Source organism: Aquarana catesbeiana, linkage group LG09 (assembly GCF_042186555.1).
Source record: "Aquarana catesbeiana isolate 2022-GZ linkage group LG09, ASM4218655v1, whole genome shotgun sequence".
Lineage (NCBI taxonomy): Eukaryota > Metazoa > Chordata > Amphibia > Anura > Ranidae > Aquarana > Aquarana catesbeiana.
Window position 1 is genome coordinate 190502794 of NC_133332.1, and position 16139 is coordinate 190518932.

Here is a 16139-nt window from a genome sequence, read left to right on the forward strand (position 1 = left end):
ACTCTGTGCAAAACGAGCTGCACAGTGGAGGCAAGTATAACATGTTTGTTATTAAAAAAAAAAAAAAATAATAGTCTTTAGCGATCCTTTAAAGCGGTTGTATGCCACGCTTTATGATTTTTACCTACAGGTAAGCCTATAATAAAGGGTTACCTGTTGGTAAAATTAATATCTCCTAAATGTACACAGTTTAGGAGACATTCATCCTGCATGCACTGTTGACGTCAGTGGTGCATGCGCACTGACGTCTCGTGACAGAACTTCAAAGCTCCTTGCTGGAATCGAGGGCGTGACGTCATCTTGGCTTCGACTACTCACAGCGCCAGAGCCCGGGAACACAGAAGAAACACCGGGGAAACAGGTCAGCTCCCTCAACAGTGACCGGGCGCCACTGTGGGGGTTTGGTTCTAAGGCAAGTATTGAATAATGTGCTAGAATGCGATGTATACTAGCACATTACGCCATTATCTTGCAGGTTTATTTTGGAAAGAAATAATTTTGAACATTTCTATCTGCAGCCATCTTGAAGTAAGGGCACATGATTCATGTAGCCTTTACTTCCTGAAATTCATCTGGCCTTATCTCAGACATGTATGCAGGAGGGGATCCTTCAATGAGAAAGCTCTCCTTCTCCAGATGAATGAAATCCTCATGAACACTCCTGGGACGTATGACATCATTTTGACTTAGTACAGAATCCCCCTGAAGAAATGTAAACAATAAAAAAAAAAAAAAAAAAAAAAAAAAGTTTCAAAACTATAATATACCTGCCTGTTTACTAAGGCTAGCAGGATAGGATTTAAAAATAGTTAATTGAGAGTGTTTAGTTCCGCTTAAGCATTGAGACAAAAGCAAACTGGTTATCAGGCACAGCGGCTCCAGGTTCTGGCTGCTCCAGTTTTGATAAATTCTCCTCAAAGTATTTTAGGAGAACATTAAAAATGTAAATTCAACGTCACAGCACCTGCGGCTGGCTAAATACTCAGTGACTTGTCAAGCCAGGTGGTGCTTATAGGGTCATCTATGGTTTAAATATAAGTCCACCACATACTAGAGATGGACAAAGGCAGACATGTTTGAAGTCCAGCCTCATTGACAAACGAGGCTCCTTCCATAATTACCATGAAAGAGTGTAAACCTGAAGGGACAAAAGCTGAAAAAAAAAAAAAAAACCAAAACGAATGCAGTCACCACATCTAAGGACTGGTAAGCTGCAGTGCATTAAAGCGTAGCCTCCCTGGCGGTTTTCCCGAGTGTGGCTCGGGGTTAAATTTCAGTCCCATTAGCGGTAACCCCGAGCCACACTCGGGATCGCATTGCAGGATCCTGGGGCGGCGTTACTTACCTTGTCCCCGGGATCCTGCGATGTCACCCGCAGTGTCCGAGGGCTCTGTCCTCCTCCGAAGCCTCTCCGTGCCAGGCTCCGTTCCCTGCGAGCGGCGCGACGCACGGGGGCGGAGCCTGGCGGCAAATTCAAAAAAATGTCAAAAGCATAACACATACAGTACTGTAATCTTACAGATTACAGTACTGTATGAAATGATTTCACATCCCTTTTGTCCCCAGTGCTTTGTCCCATGCCCTGCATGCAATTTTACATGATATACACTGTTCTTTCTGCCTGGAAACTGGAGATTGTCCATAGCAACCAAAAAGTGTCCCTTTATGTCAAAAGTGGCTTTAGACCAGCTAGAAAACAGCGATAGTAAATTAGAACACTTGCAGAATTGAGCGATAGTGAATTGTGGGGAAATTTATTTTATTACTATTTTTTATTTTTTTTTTTAATTATTTATTTTTATTTATTATATTATAATTTATGTTTTTGTGTTTCAAACTTTATCATACCCGGGATATCTACTAGACTCTGGTTTGGACAGATTTAAGTGTGTTATTGTTAAGATTTACAGACCTACAATATAAAACGCCAAATTTCCATGCAAAATAATGGTACCGCTTTCAGCACCTAAAATCCGAAATAATCATACCCCCAGGGAGGTTAAAAGGATACATTCACCAGAGCAGGTTACACCCATATTTAACATGCTCCTATGCACCCACCTCCCTTTGTCAGAGCATCGTTTTCTGTGACAGCAGGTGGAAATTCTCTCCCCACATCTGCCATCAGGTTTTTAAAAACAGTGTGGCTGTGCCGGGCTCCGCCCACACAGCCACAGCATTCAGAGATCCGTGAATAAAATAAATAAATAACTAACTACAAATACTTAAATATCTTAACCCCCAGCCCCAAAACTTCCGGCGAGGCAGAGGTAAATGGAGCCGAAAACTGTGACAGCCATGCAAACAAGGAGTTTCTGACTATGCCCACCTCCTCTATTCATAGAAGCTGTAATAATACTTCTATGAATACAGCGATGAATGGAGGACAGGCAGATGAATGCCAAGTCCACCCCTCCATTCATAAAAGTAATAGTATGGCTTCTATAAATAGAGGGACCAGAAAGGGTGGGCATAATCAGGCACTCTTGATGAGTGCCTGACAACTCAATCAGGTTTAATAACTTGCACTGCACCAGAAGATTTTGACAGCAGGGGTAGGAAAGGTGGGTGGAGAGGGGTACAGGAGATAGCAGCACAAGGGACACATCACACTGGTAGTAACTACAGTCCTTATAACTTTTTAATAACTAAACTTAGGCTTTAAATTGTTTTTAGGATTAAATGCACTTGGTTTTTACTGCTATCCAGACCTCTTAGAGATTTACCCTAATTTGCTGACCTTTAAAGGGGCACACACACTAAGCGATGTCATCTTGTGGACAAGAAGAATAGTACCAGGGCACAAACCAAACAAAAACCATATATAGTAACAACCCAAAAACAAGACAGAAAACAAATGCTTTTCTTTAGTAGAGTAGGGGAAGGCCCCTGTCAGATTCTGATTTCTAAATGTGTCGGTTATAGGTTCTCTCTCACTTCCTGCCTGGCCATACATTGTCAGCGGGACAGAATGAGGGGAAAGCTCTTGAACAGAGATAATAATAATGACTTTGTATTCATGACTATTTGGGTTACGCTGCCACCTTCAGGTCAAGGGACACTGATCCTCACCCAGGCATAACCTCTCCTAGTTAAGCCTTAATTTTGTAGCAAGTGAAGAGGAACAGAGACAAGAGGGAAGGGATCTCCATGTCCTTTGAGATAGTTCAAGAAAGGATTTGCAGGTAAACAAAAAAATCCAAATTTTTTTTAATCATACATCACAAGGCACAGAAGACTTCATTACTCATTACTATTTGGGATGTCCCAAAGCACTATAAAAGTGGGGTAGACAACACAGTGACAAAGCTAAAACACACCCAAAACAAAACAGGGGAGAACCACACTACAAAGCCACCTGTAAGACCTTCCACTAAAATCTGAAGTCCACAGAGGCACAAATTTCCACCTGGTGGAACTTCGTAAATGTGTAAATAGAGCAGGTAGCAGCCTTGCAAACTAGAATAGAAGCTTTATTTGGGTAGGGTGTGATTGAGTGGACTGCTTTTTGGCAGCATAGCTCAAGTAGTCATAAATATGAAGGCCTCCGTGCCCTGTGATGTACAATTTTGAAAATCTGACAAGAATTCTATAATCATTTCAGAGTTTATGGCTTGACAAACTTCAAAGAGAACAAAATAAAATGGACAAATACAAGTACTAACACAATATAGTAATCGTTAAATGTAAAATCCTACGTATGTTTTTAAGGTGTAACAGGAGATAGGAAAGTAAAGGAACCTCCAAATGTCCACTATATGCTCTTGGGAAAATGTTCCTTTAGTTTGGTCCTAGTGTCAATCTTTTTACCAGAACTAAGGGAAAAATGCTCCATCAAGGAAGTAGACACAATAAAGTCACATTTTGAAGTACAATGGCAGAACAATAAGTTACATGGGACAGTAACCTCAAACTATCAAAAATTAAATAGGCGTTTACATATATGCTCCGAAAGCTGTTTGAAGCTACAAGAAAAATCCAAGTTCTTGTATGAAATCACACACCCCTAAAGTACTAACATATGTAGGAAAAAAAATCTTTTTACTCCATTAAATATATTAATATATGTACCTCTCACCTTTAAGTTATAATGCACTTTACTGAAGGACTGGACCCTGGCATTTTAAAAACAAAACAAAAAAAAACTCTCTCTCGGACTGCAGAAAGCAGTGGCTGTCCTAATGGAGACGAAAGGCAGAAACTACTTTAGGCAAGAAGAAAGTACCTCAACACTACTTTATCCCTATGCAAAACCGGAAAAGGTTCCATTCAGGATAAAGCTGCCAGTTCAGACACTCGCCTCACAGAGCTGATGGTTGCAAAGAATACCAACTTGTGAGTGATAGTAGAGAGAAAAATGTTTCTAATTGGTTTAAACAGCTCTTTCTGAAGCAGAGAGAACCAGTTCTGCTGAGAGCGTGAGCCAGCCTCTCCCGCCCTCTCCACAGCCCAATGCTCCAGTGAGCGCTAGAGGCGCAGAAAGCTGGTGAATGACAGTACACCGATCCCTGCTCAGAGCAGAGGGGAGAACTGAGCGATCAGCAGTGTCTGATCGCTCCATTCTCACTGCAGAGCCGGCAAGGACAGATGCATCATAGGATCAATGCTGCATCCACCTAGGCGAGTATAAAGTTTTTTGGGTTTTTTCATTTTTTTTTATATCTCCATATTTCTCTAAAAAACCTTTCATACTGGTAACTGGTGGAAAACAGGGAATTTTAAAAGGCACACAGCAAACTGTATTTGGGGTAGCTCCGGAAGCTCTTCCTAACCACTTTACTCAAAGGGAGACTTCAGTGACAGGGTAAGCTCCAAGGCAATGCCAACAACTCTGGACCTGGAAAGTACCCTCTAGCTAAATTTATACCAGAACAGAGTCTGAAAATCACCCTACGTGAAGTCAGTACTCAAAAGGTCTCTTCCAGGTCCGGACATGGCACTCTAACAGCCAGGCTAAGGACAGCTGCACCAGATACCCGCGATCGAAGAGGCAAGCTCTAGCAAAAAAAAAAAAAGACTTGATTCAAGAAAATACAAAACTTGAATAGTAAAAAAGAAAGCTGGTAACAAAAAACTTAGTCTTCCACACAGCAGAGCTAAGGAGAAGATGTTCATCCTCCAAAGACACTAGCAAAAAACTGAGGTAGGATGGTTATGCCGGGCTTGCCTACAGTTTTTCTGGCTTCACGTCCAATCCTCCTGTAGGTTGCGCCACTTGAAGCTAAAACACTTCTGTGTCCCTAAATGGATAAGAATTGAAGCAGACTTTGGTGGAGTTAGAACTTTAGAAATGTCTTCAACTCTACAGCCACAGACATCATTGCCCCCGAAGTAGCAAAAGATATACTTTCCAGACTCCTTCGGGGCAAAGGGGAGTGCAAAGTACACAGGTTAAGAAGAACCTTACTGGTTCTCTATAAATGCTGCCTAAAATTGTGAAAATCACTTGTTCACACTGGTCTCAGATTAGATAATAATAAAAAAAAAAACAAAAACAAAACAAAAAAAAAAACACCACAGTATGCACACATTCTTACCTGTGCCATAGTTGCCTTTATTCAGATTGAAAGGCTGGACTCTCACGTCAAATGTATTAATGTAGAGGTCTTCCGAAACAGTGATAAGCTGCTCCTTGCGACACAGGTAAGAGTTACCCAATGATGCTTCCCATAAACTCAGATTAAAATTTGTTTTGTAAGAAAGGTCTAAAAAGCAAAGCATTACAAATATGCATTTTATTTTTTATAGTACAGCTGCTTAATGAGGCATGAACAAGAAATCAGGTGAAATAATGGAGGAAAAGTGGTTGCTGTATGAAAAATAGAAAACCATTTTGTGAATTTTCTGACAGGACATTTTTTTTTTTTTAACCAGTGACTGCATGCACTGAATTTAAGCCCAGCTGAACCCTCACTTTATTACTTTAAGGCAGTTAAGCTGCATATACAGCAATAGCCTCTTCTACTTCAACTAAAAAACCCTGTAATGACTGCACTCGGAAAGTCTCACACTCAAGAAGCAGTCCAGCTCTCCAACACACCCCCTGAACATTGCATACGGAGCAAAAGCAAAGTCCATTAGAGTAGTGCTCATTAGGTGCATCGGACCACAGAAGACCCATGGGTGCAAGAGCCCCCCGGTCTGATTAGACATTACTATGTGCTGGTAGCACAAGGCGGTTTCTCACCTGCTGTAGCAGTTGCCAAATACCTTAAAAGTTGAAAAGCCATATTTATTAAAAAAAAAAAAAAAAAAAAAAAAATATTATATACACCCTGACTGTATCACAGTAATAAATTAAGAGGGTTCAAATGGAATTTAATTTTAAATTACTTATGTAGTAAAGCTCTTTGTGGAGAAGAGTATAAATGGCAAGAGACTATGGCGTGATGATTACACCAATGACATATCAACTGCAGTGTTCTAGCGCAGGCATGTCCAAAGTCCGGCCCACGCTACAGTTTCGGACAGTCCGCCTGGTAATTTTGACATGTATATTTTTTGTGGCCCCCAACGAATCCGAGCACCATGGGGGCCACAAAAGATATATATGCTGGATGCCTTGGAGGGGGCAGGACGAGTGGCGTACATACAGGAGAATTGCCTGTTTACACGACGGCCTCTGTAAAAAGGAAGGTCCGTCTCCTGATCTGCCATTGGACGACTGTTCTGTCCATCATAGGGGGAGGGACTTTCTATTAAAGAGGCTGCCGAGAAAACAGGAGTTTCTCCTGCATGTCTGTTGGCGCTCGTCAAGGCTGCAGATGGGTATGAATCAGGCTGCATGCATGGCAACAGGGGGTGCTGCAGATGGGCACTGTCCCTTATTTTGCTTCACAGTTCTTTATTTTAAATTTTTCCCTGAAATTTCTTTTAAAGTGAAGGTGCATGTTATAAGTCGATAAATATGGTATATCCAAAACACGCCCGAGCTCATCTCTTCCACACACACACAGCCACAAAGGCAAGAGAATTCTTGTTGGGCAGCGTATTAGTGCTCTGACAAACACACTTAGACTGAATTTTAATGGTTGAAAGAACGTCAGCCAAAATGGTCAACCCTCACGCATGTTCACTACATCAAATCTGGCCCTCTTTGAAAAAAGTTTGGACATCCCTGTTCTAGCACAAGCAAGAAACTTAGCGTGCACTTCTGATTTGGGAGATCTGGTTTTGTTACACGTTCCTGCTATGCCTTTCAACAGGCAAACGAGCGAGCAATTGTGAAAATAAAAATAAATGGCTACTAAAGCCTGCCAATACTAGCTATAATTTTCAGCCTTCTGAAGGGTTAATGCAAACAAAGTTTACAGGTGGGTGGATGTTGGTGAGGAAAATTTTTTAGTTGCTTTGTATCTTTCAAACATGACACTGTTAAGATATTCTTCTGCTGTATTTTCCATGAACAAAAATTAAAAGAGAATCCAATAAGGATTTGAAACCTTTTAGATTAAAACATGTCAAAAATATGCATCCATAAGAAGCTGAATTCCCATGTTTGTAACAGCACACCTATATCTCAAGTTTTATTTTTATTTTTTTAAAGCTGTATGGACTCCGTTACGCAACAGAGCTTGACAGGTGCACAAGGACGGGTGCTCGGACCCGGATGCAGAGCCTGTAAACTCTATATGTTTCTCAGGGCTAAGCTATGTGAATGAGCCCAAATTCTTTCACTGCCACAGCAGGGCTGTTAAAAAGGGAAGAATCTGGACTCATTACAGTCAGAAGTGAAGGATTTTGCCACCTTTACAGGCTGATCCCTCCCTGTTCTTTACAAGCGATGCTCAAATCAGGCCAAGAAATGGTTATAGAGAATCAGGCTAAATATCATATTTATTTAGCTAGTTAATATCAAGAAAAATAAAACAAAAAAAAACAAAAAAAACGGATACAACTGTAATTACAAATTCATGTAAAAAAAAGAAACATTTTGTACCTGAAACATTGAACAGGGTCACGTTAACTTCTTTAAGGTGGAAGTTCTTTTCTTTCTAGATTTGGAATAATAAAACAATCAGTATCACACAGTAAAGGTTCCAGACCAACTAAAGCTTCCAGGTAAAGTGTAAATATGGGGTGCTGAAAAAACACTTCCCTAAATGTCTTACTGTTCTTTTTGTTAATCATCCCCAGTGCCAGAGCTCGACCCCCCTATTGCGGCACTCTCCACAAAACTGCTTTACAATTAGTGGCACTCGAGTTATTCATGATACTGTATATCATACACCCAATATATGGGGTCTTGTGATAGTAACTAGAACCTTTTATTCTGCGATATGCTCAAATGCATTTTTAAAGAGGATAGCAGTAGTTAAATATAAAATCAATAAAAAGGGAACTGGAGAGAAAATAGATATTTTATAAAGATTTAAAAGTAGTAAAAACCATCACACAGAGAAGACAAAGAAAAACACATTGAACATATACTGAGATATTGCAAACACTTACGATGACAAAGTGAAATTCTACAACTGTGGTGCCGTTAGTCAGTCTCAATAGAGCAGTCTCATTTCCACAGGTTCCGGAACTGTTGGTGTTGCTGGGATCAATGTTTAGTGCAGTCCAAACATTCTAAACAGAAAAGATCCACCAGTAATAAATGAACATGCAAGAGAGCACATCTACTCCACACACCTCTTCAAATGCAAACATCTGATTGTGCAACTGTGAAAAAAGTGGTATGGCTAGAGATACCCCTGGATTTCAGCAGGTATCTTCTGCCTATTATTGTCCAAACTAGTTTAGCAGACTGACAGTCTGTTGTGCATGTACACTTGCACATTGGAGGGGGACATTTACAGGAGCAATCTGGAAAAGCTGGACATGGCAATAGCAACTAATCATAGCTTCGATCCTCCTCAGCTTCTACTGTTAAATTTTGAAAAAAAAAAAAAAAAGGAAGCTGATTGGTTGCCATACACAACTGCTCCAGCAGTTTTGATAAACTCCTCTCATAATATTCTAAAATCAACAAAAGGCACACATGCCTACTTCCTTCAACAAATGTGGAGCAGATTGGAGCCGAATCTCGGGTGCAATGCACAGGCTCCTCCAGCTCTACAGCCATACTAAGGTACGAACTTTTGATTACTGAGCTGGAGGAAGTGTCAAACGAACTATAAATGGGGTAAACACTACATTTGTGTTCTGCCGATAAGTCGTCCCTCTCCTGTGGTGGCAGATAGGAACTTTCGTTTCTTCATTCACAGATTTCTAGGAATTAATGATGCACAGTTGTGTAAAGTTTTAAAAAGTGACAGGAGCCACCAGGGAGAAGAACCATTATACTGTAGAAAGGTAGGGGTGGTAGGCAGCTTGGCACCATGTTACACCCAAAATATGGGTGGAATGGTCTAAAAAGATAAATGTCGCCTTTACTGCCCAGTCACAACTCTACCTTAAAGTGTCTTTCAGCACATACTTGACAAGCATATAGTATATACTTTGGAGTATTAAAAGACAAAGTATTGTCTGAGAACCAATTCAGAGATCCACAGGGGCCCCCTTTGCACAATCTTACAAAAGAAAATTTAAAGGAGGAGTTCCCCCGTAAAGTTTGCACGTGCGTGCGCATTTGTCACAGCTAGCTGCCATAACCTCGGTATCCGCTTCAAGAGTGGGCGGTCCGCTTTCAGATAAAAGTGGTCTCAGCAGGGGATTCGCCGCAAGATCACTTTTAAACGGGGGGCGGGAGAGGGCCCTCCCGCCGCGCTCCGGTGGTCTCCAGTGGGCTTACCGGAGCTGCCGGGTCCTCTCAGCATCCAGCCTGTTAGGGGAGTGAGGGAAAGATGGGCCCCCACTCTGCTCCACATCATTGGATGGAGGAAGCGACGTCAAACATCACTTCCGCCCAATGGTCTTAAAAAGGGGCACTTTTTTTTTTCTTTTTTTTGAAAAAAAAAAAAAAAGAAGCACCCACACAACACAAAAACAAACAACCAAAACACACTTTATTTTTTTATTGCATTTTAGTGTAAATGTTAGATCTGATGTCAGCAAAAGTCAACAGCTACAAAAAGTGTAGCTGCTGACTTTTAATAACCGGACACTCACCTGTACCACGGTCCAGCGAAGAGGGCACACGAAGCCCTGCCCCTTGCCCCCCCTCCTCGGTGCCGGCATTGTGACTGTGGGCGCTCGGCTGTGGCTTCACAGCCCTGCACGCTGTGATTGGCTGGGCAATTTTCTGGGACCTGTGACGTGTCCCAGAAGATTGGAGGGGGAAAGAGCTGAACTTCCTTCCCGCTCCGGAACCCCAGGAGAAAGTGGGAGCTGGATGCCCCAAAAAGAGGGTATCCGCTCCCCCCCCCCCCAAAAAACAAGTGACATGCCAAAAGTCACCTTCACTTAAAGCGGAAGTTCCATTTTTGGGTGGAACTACGCTTTAAGAGGTTCTGTCATGCTTTTTTTTTCTATTACAAGGGGTTTACATTCCTTGTAATAGGAATAAAAGTGACCCCAATTTTTTTTCTTAAGGGACAGTCTCAAAAAAACAAACAAAAAAACAAACAAAAAAACAAAACAAAAAACAAAACAAAACAAAAAAAAAAAACAGTTTTTTATCCCACTGAGCTAACGCATATGCAAGTCCCACCCACATATGAAAACGGTGTTCAAAACACACGTGAGGTATCGCCGCAATCGTTAGAGTGACAACAACAATTCTAGCACTAGACCTACTTTAACTCAAAACGGGTAGCCTGTACACATTTTCGGTCAAAGTTTGTCACCATTCCACGAGCGGGCACAATTTTGAAGAGTGACATTTGGGTAACATTATCTTTCAAAATATTAAAAAAGAAAAAAAATAATTGGGCTAACTTTATTGTTAACTTTACTCTAGGGTGTCAAAATAAATAAATTTTATATATATACACACCGGTATATATATATATATATATATATATATATATATATATATATATATATATATATATATATATATATATATATATATATATATTTTAAACCAGCAACCAAATTTACCTTTCCTTCAAACAGCATGGAAGCATTAAGCTGCAGACCCATGGAAGCCAGCAAACATGGCTCTGTACCATTTAAAACAGAATAGTTGCCAACAGAGGGTTTGTCTACAGGTTTGGTGGTTGGCTGTGGGGTTGTCGTTGTGCTTGGTATAGTTGTGCTGTACGTAGTTGGCGATTGTGTTGTAGAAGGAATGTCAGCACTGCAATGAAAATCTGAAAATAAAAGAGGACCAAATATGAAAAAGCATAAAACATTCTGAATTACTATGCATTATCCACTCACCCTATATTATAGGGTGCAATAGAACAAAATTATTCTACAAGATTTATAGAACGCCAACAGTTTGCGCAGCACTTTACAACATACCATACATACAGGCAAAAAAAATATAGCAAAAACATAGCAAACACCACTAAGCCTTTGATAGTCAAGGTACCAATAGTTTCCAGTAATCTACCTCTAATGTGTGTTCTTACACGTTTCCTATACAAAGTAATCCAAATCAGTTGTGACGATTCCCTTAAAGCAGAGTTCCGGCCACAGTATTTTTTTTTTTTTTTTTTTTTTTTTTTTTTTTTTACAGGCATCCCATCATAATGCATTAACAAATTAACAACCCAAATAAAGTATATACATGTTTGCTAGTGTATATGAATTATATCTTTTTTTATACTTAAGATTTAGAAAATCCTCTTCTGCCCGTTGCCATGATTGTGGGCATGTGAAGCCCAATCGCAACTTCTTCCTGGATTAGCGATGGAGAGGTGCATGCTGGGTCACCAGCATGCACCTCTCGATCTCGCGCATGCGCGATGCTCTGGCGGCCATAGGGCCGATTGTTTACTAAGTTGCTATAACAACGGGCGGCGATGGAGGAAGGTCTTGCCCCGTTATGACAACCTAGATAGATCCGCCTTAAATCGCGTCATTTCCTGTCAGGGAATAATGCGATTTTTTTGACACTCCTGCCCACTGACTCCTGGGAAATGATGACTCACATTTCCCAGGAGCACAGGCGAGGGAGGAAGTGATGCGGAGCACCGTGGACCTGAAAGTGGCAGATTAGGAGCCACCACATAGGAACATGGCATTTCTGGTGAGTAAAAACATTTTTTTTAATCCAAATGTTTGTTAATACTAGTAAAAGGACTGTGATAATGTAAAAATGTTTTTCAGGGTGGAACTCCACTTTAAATCCTCCTCTTTGCTCCAGCTATGTGCCAGGTACACTCACTAGCCAAAAACGACCTATTTCTTAGAAAGGTTATAAGGCACTTGTGGGTATTAATCTAATAGACCCCCCTTTTGGAACACTCATTTACATTTACAGAGAAAAAGACTAGAACGCAGAGTTCTCCCAACATCCACCCAATCTTGCAATCAGACTAACAATCAGAAACAAAGATGGCGGGATGTGAATATGCAGCTCACCTTCCAAGACTACAGATGCAATATAATAAACTATAGGTTTTCAATTCTAGCTTATAGAGTAGACCTGTGAAACCTACTGGCTCTGTGTTTTCTAAAAAGGCAGTTAGGTCCCAGTTTTGATTAAACTAGGAGTAGAGGTGCACCGAATGGAAATTTTGGTGCCGAAACCGAAAATGCAGGATACACCTGGCTGGAAACCGAAAAAAAAAAAAAAAAAAAAAAAAAAAAATTGGATTTTTGACTTACTGTAAAATTCATTTCTCTGAGTTCATTGACAGACACAGCGCTCTATTATTCAGAACCATAGGGTTATAACGCCACCTACAAGAGTAGGACACTAGGCAGAGAAAAAGACTTGGCTATGGCTATGGACAGTCCTAGGTGGTATACACCCCCTCTCTGCTATAGGCCTTCAGTTTAGTAACAAGCAGCGTCAGAAGTATTAAAAAAACTTCTTAGAGGGTGGGTGCCGTGTCTGTCAATGAACTAATGATTTTGCGGCAAGTCAAAAAAAAAACATTTTCTCTTTCGTTCATTGACAGACACAGTGCTCCATTATTCATAACCATAGGAACTTCCCAAAGCAGTGCCAAACATGAGGGGTGGGACAACGAAAAATTCCAAGGCTAACAAGAGCCAACCAGGCAACAGGAGCCCAATCTGAACAACACACCCTCAAGAGGGAATAGGCCCTCTAAACAGCAGCCCGCAAAACCGGCCAAAAAAAAAAATCTGCAGATGTCAGCACATCCACTTTGTAGAATGTTGTGAAAGTGTATGACGACGACCAAGTGGCCGCCTGGCAAGCGTGCGCAACAGTTGCCTGATGACAGAAGGCCCAAAAAGCACTAAGCACCTGAGTAAAATGCGCAGTAACAGGGAAGGGGGAACCGGACCCCTGACAGAATAGGCCAGAGTCATCATCTGTCTGATCCATCCAGAAATGGTCAGAAGAAGCAGACAGCCCCTTTCTTGGCCCGCCCGTGATCACAAACAGTGAGTCTGACCTCCGAAAAGACTCCTGAAACACCCAAACCACATCCAGGACATGCAAGGCAAAATTCCTTAGGATATGTTGACCAAAGACGGCAACACAATGTCCTTATTCAAAAGGGAAATCAGAGAAAGGAACGATGGACAAGGGCTAAGAACCACCTATCCTTGTGGAACACCAGGTAAGGCGTATGACAAGATAACGCCACAAACTCCGACACCCTGTGAGCAGAGGTGATGGCCACCAAAAACCTTCTGAGAGAGTAAGCAGGGGAATCTACCGAATATTTTCAAAGAGGCTTCCGCAGAACCGAGAGCACCAAGTTCAGATCCCACACCGGAGGAGACAGACGTTGAATCCCTTGAATAAATAAGATACGCACCAGGGAGTGTGAGACCAGGGGACGCTGAAGAAGACCTGAAAAACTGAAGGCCTATAGCAGAGAGGGGGGTGTATACCACCTAGGACTGCTCATAGGCGTAGCCAAGTCTTTTTTTCTGCCTGGTGTCCTACTCCTGTAGGGGGGAGGTATAACCCTATGGTTCTGAATAATGGAGCGGTGTGTGTGTCAATAAACGAAAAGAGAAAGACAGTTTTTTAAAAAACATTTTTATATTATAATTGTATTATATATTTGACTTTTTAATTAATGTCATGAATATAAATGAATATGAATTTACTGTTGCCCATTATTAGCACCTTTAGCACAAGAAAAGCTCAAGAAAAAAAAAAAGGAACCCTTTAAATTCTATGCAAGTCTTCATAATGGTCCGTTGCGCTTCCGTTGTGGTGGTAAAAAATCCCGCTTGCTGCATTTTTGGTCAATTAAAAATACCGCACAAAAAAAAAAAAAAAAAACTCCCAGTTGAAATGCATTGAAAATGCAAGCAAGCATCAATAAACACAATAAACACACCCATCTTACCTTTTTGATGCAGTTTTAAGCACCATAAGCACAGTAAAATCGAGGTAAATTCGTATGCGTTTTCAGCGCCCTTATCGGCACAATGCAGAAAACACCATTTTTGGGCGATAGGTTTTGGTGGCCGAAATTTCAGTGCATCTCTTCCGAGGAGAAAGCTACATTCTGGCCTGAGGTCTGTTATTTTTTTCCCCAGTTGGGGAAAAGGTTATTAATGCAGTTTAGCTTTAAGAAACTAAGATACATCATTTTCAATATGAATTTAACATGGTAACACTCATGCATTTCTTATCAGTCTTAATTTCCAGTACTACACTGGAAGAATGAAGGGTGAATATGAATGGGCCACAGTGGGTAAGCATTCATTTATTCCTGCAAACATTCAGCATGTTTTAAAAGAATTATGGAGATGTGAATCCAAATTCTGGTAAATAGGCAGGATTAGGAGTTCTGCAGTAAAATATACCAAAAAGATTTGCTCACCTTTGCCTAAAGTGGAATTATTCATATACGCTTGCAGTGTGACATTCCAATATAACTGAACAACATTCTGTGCAGTCACAGTGTCATCATGTAAACATGTATATGATGAATTCAGTGGGACTGGAACAAAGAAGCTTGTGTTTGTAGTAGATATCACCAGATCTGAGAAGAAAAGCAAAAAATTAGAAGAGAAGTAAACAATGAATAATATTATATTCCAGACAATGGTGGACAAAATACCATTTGTGAGAAACTCAGAACCAAAAATTACATATGTAATATCTGCCACAAGAGGGCATTCACTGCCAAGCGGTAGCAGAGACTATTGGCTGCCATTTCTTTTAAAGCTCCACATCGCATTGGGATTTTTTTTTTTGCAAACTGCCTACTATGTTTTATGACTTTGCATGACTTGTGCCTCTGTTCAGTATCGCAGCTCCTTCATGAGCTACACATTTGCTGTTACCTATGCAAAAACTCAAAAAAAAAAAAAAAAAAAAAAAAAAAAAAAAGAAGAAGTATTGAACAGAAACCTAAGCTCCAAGCATATAAAACAAATATACATGGCTTAAGGTAGCAACGTATACAAAAACAAACAAAGCATAAAATCTATAGGAAGATACAAAATACTTGAATTATTGCAGGTGTCCACGGATTAAAGTATTTTTAAGTAACGCAGTTTGTCTTTATGCTGCTAGCGGTTAATCCTCTGCACAATAATATGTGGCGAGGAAGAAAGAGCCACACTGTGAGCTCTACAGCCATAGCACAAGGCTGCCAGTCAAACAGCCTTGTGCTGTCAAAAAAAAGTGTGTGTGTGTGAGAGTGTGTGTGAGAGTGTGTGTGTGAGAGTGTGTGTGTGAGAGAGTGTGTGTGAGAGTGTGTGTGTGAGAGAGTGTGTGTGAGAGAGTGTGTGTGAGAGAGTGTGTGTGAGAGAGTGTGTGTGAGAGAGTGTGTGTGAGAGAGTGTGTGTGTGAGAGAGTGTGTGTGTGAGAGTGTGTGTGTGAGAGAGTGTGTGTGTGAGAGTGTGTGAGAGTGTGTGTGAGAGTGTGTGTGAGAGTGTGTGTGAGAGTGTGTGTGAGAGTGTGTGTGAGAGAGTGTGTGTGAGAGTGTGTGTGAGAGAGTGTGTGTGAGAGAGTGTGTGTGAGAGAGTGTGTGAGAGTGTGTGTGAGAGTGTGTGTGAGAGTGTGTGTGAGAGTGTGTGTGTGAGAGTGTGTGTGAGAGTGTGTGTGAGAGTGTGTGTGAGAGTGTGTGTGAGAGTGTGTGTGAGAGTGTGTGTGAGAGTGTGTGTGTTTGGGGGGGGGCGGCAGACACCTGTAC

General features: G+C 41.1%; 1 protein-coding gene across 4 annotated transcripts in view; it reads right to left on the reverse strand.

Annotated features, from left to right (window-relative positions):
- Positions 1-16139, reverse strand: part of LAMP2 (lysosomal associated membrane protein 2) — a 94805-nt gene that overhangs the window by 31147 nt on the left and 47519 nt on the right. For all 4 annotated transcript variants that reach the window (XM_073599444.1, XM_073599441.1, XM_073599443.1 and 1 more), the window contains 5 exons: positions 14820-14981; positions 10990-11201; positions 8452-8574; positions 7940-7994; positions 5538-5705 (listed from right to left, as the gene is read on the reverse strand). In XM_073599444.1, coding sequence (XP_073455545.1) covers positions 5538-5705; positions 7940-7994; positions 8452-8574; positions 10990-11201; positions 14820-14981 — 720 coding nt within the window. The remainder of the gene's footprint in view (positions 1-5537; positions 5706-7939; positions 7995-8451; positions 8575-10989; positions 11202-14819; positions 14982-16139) is intronic.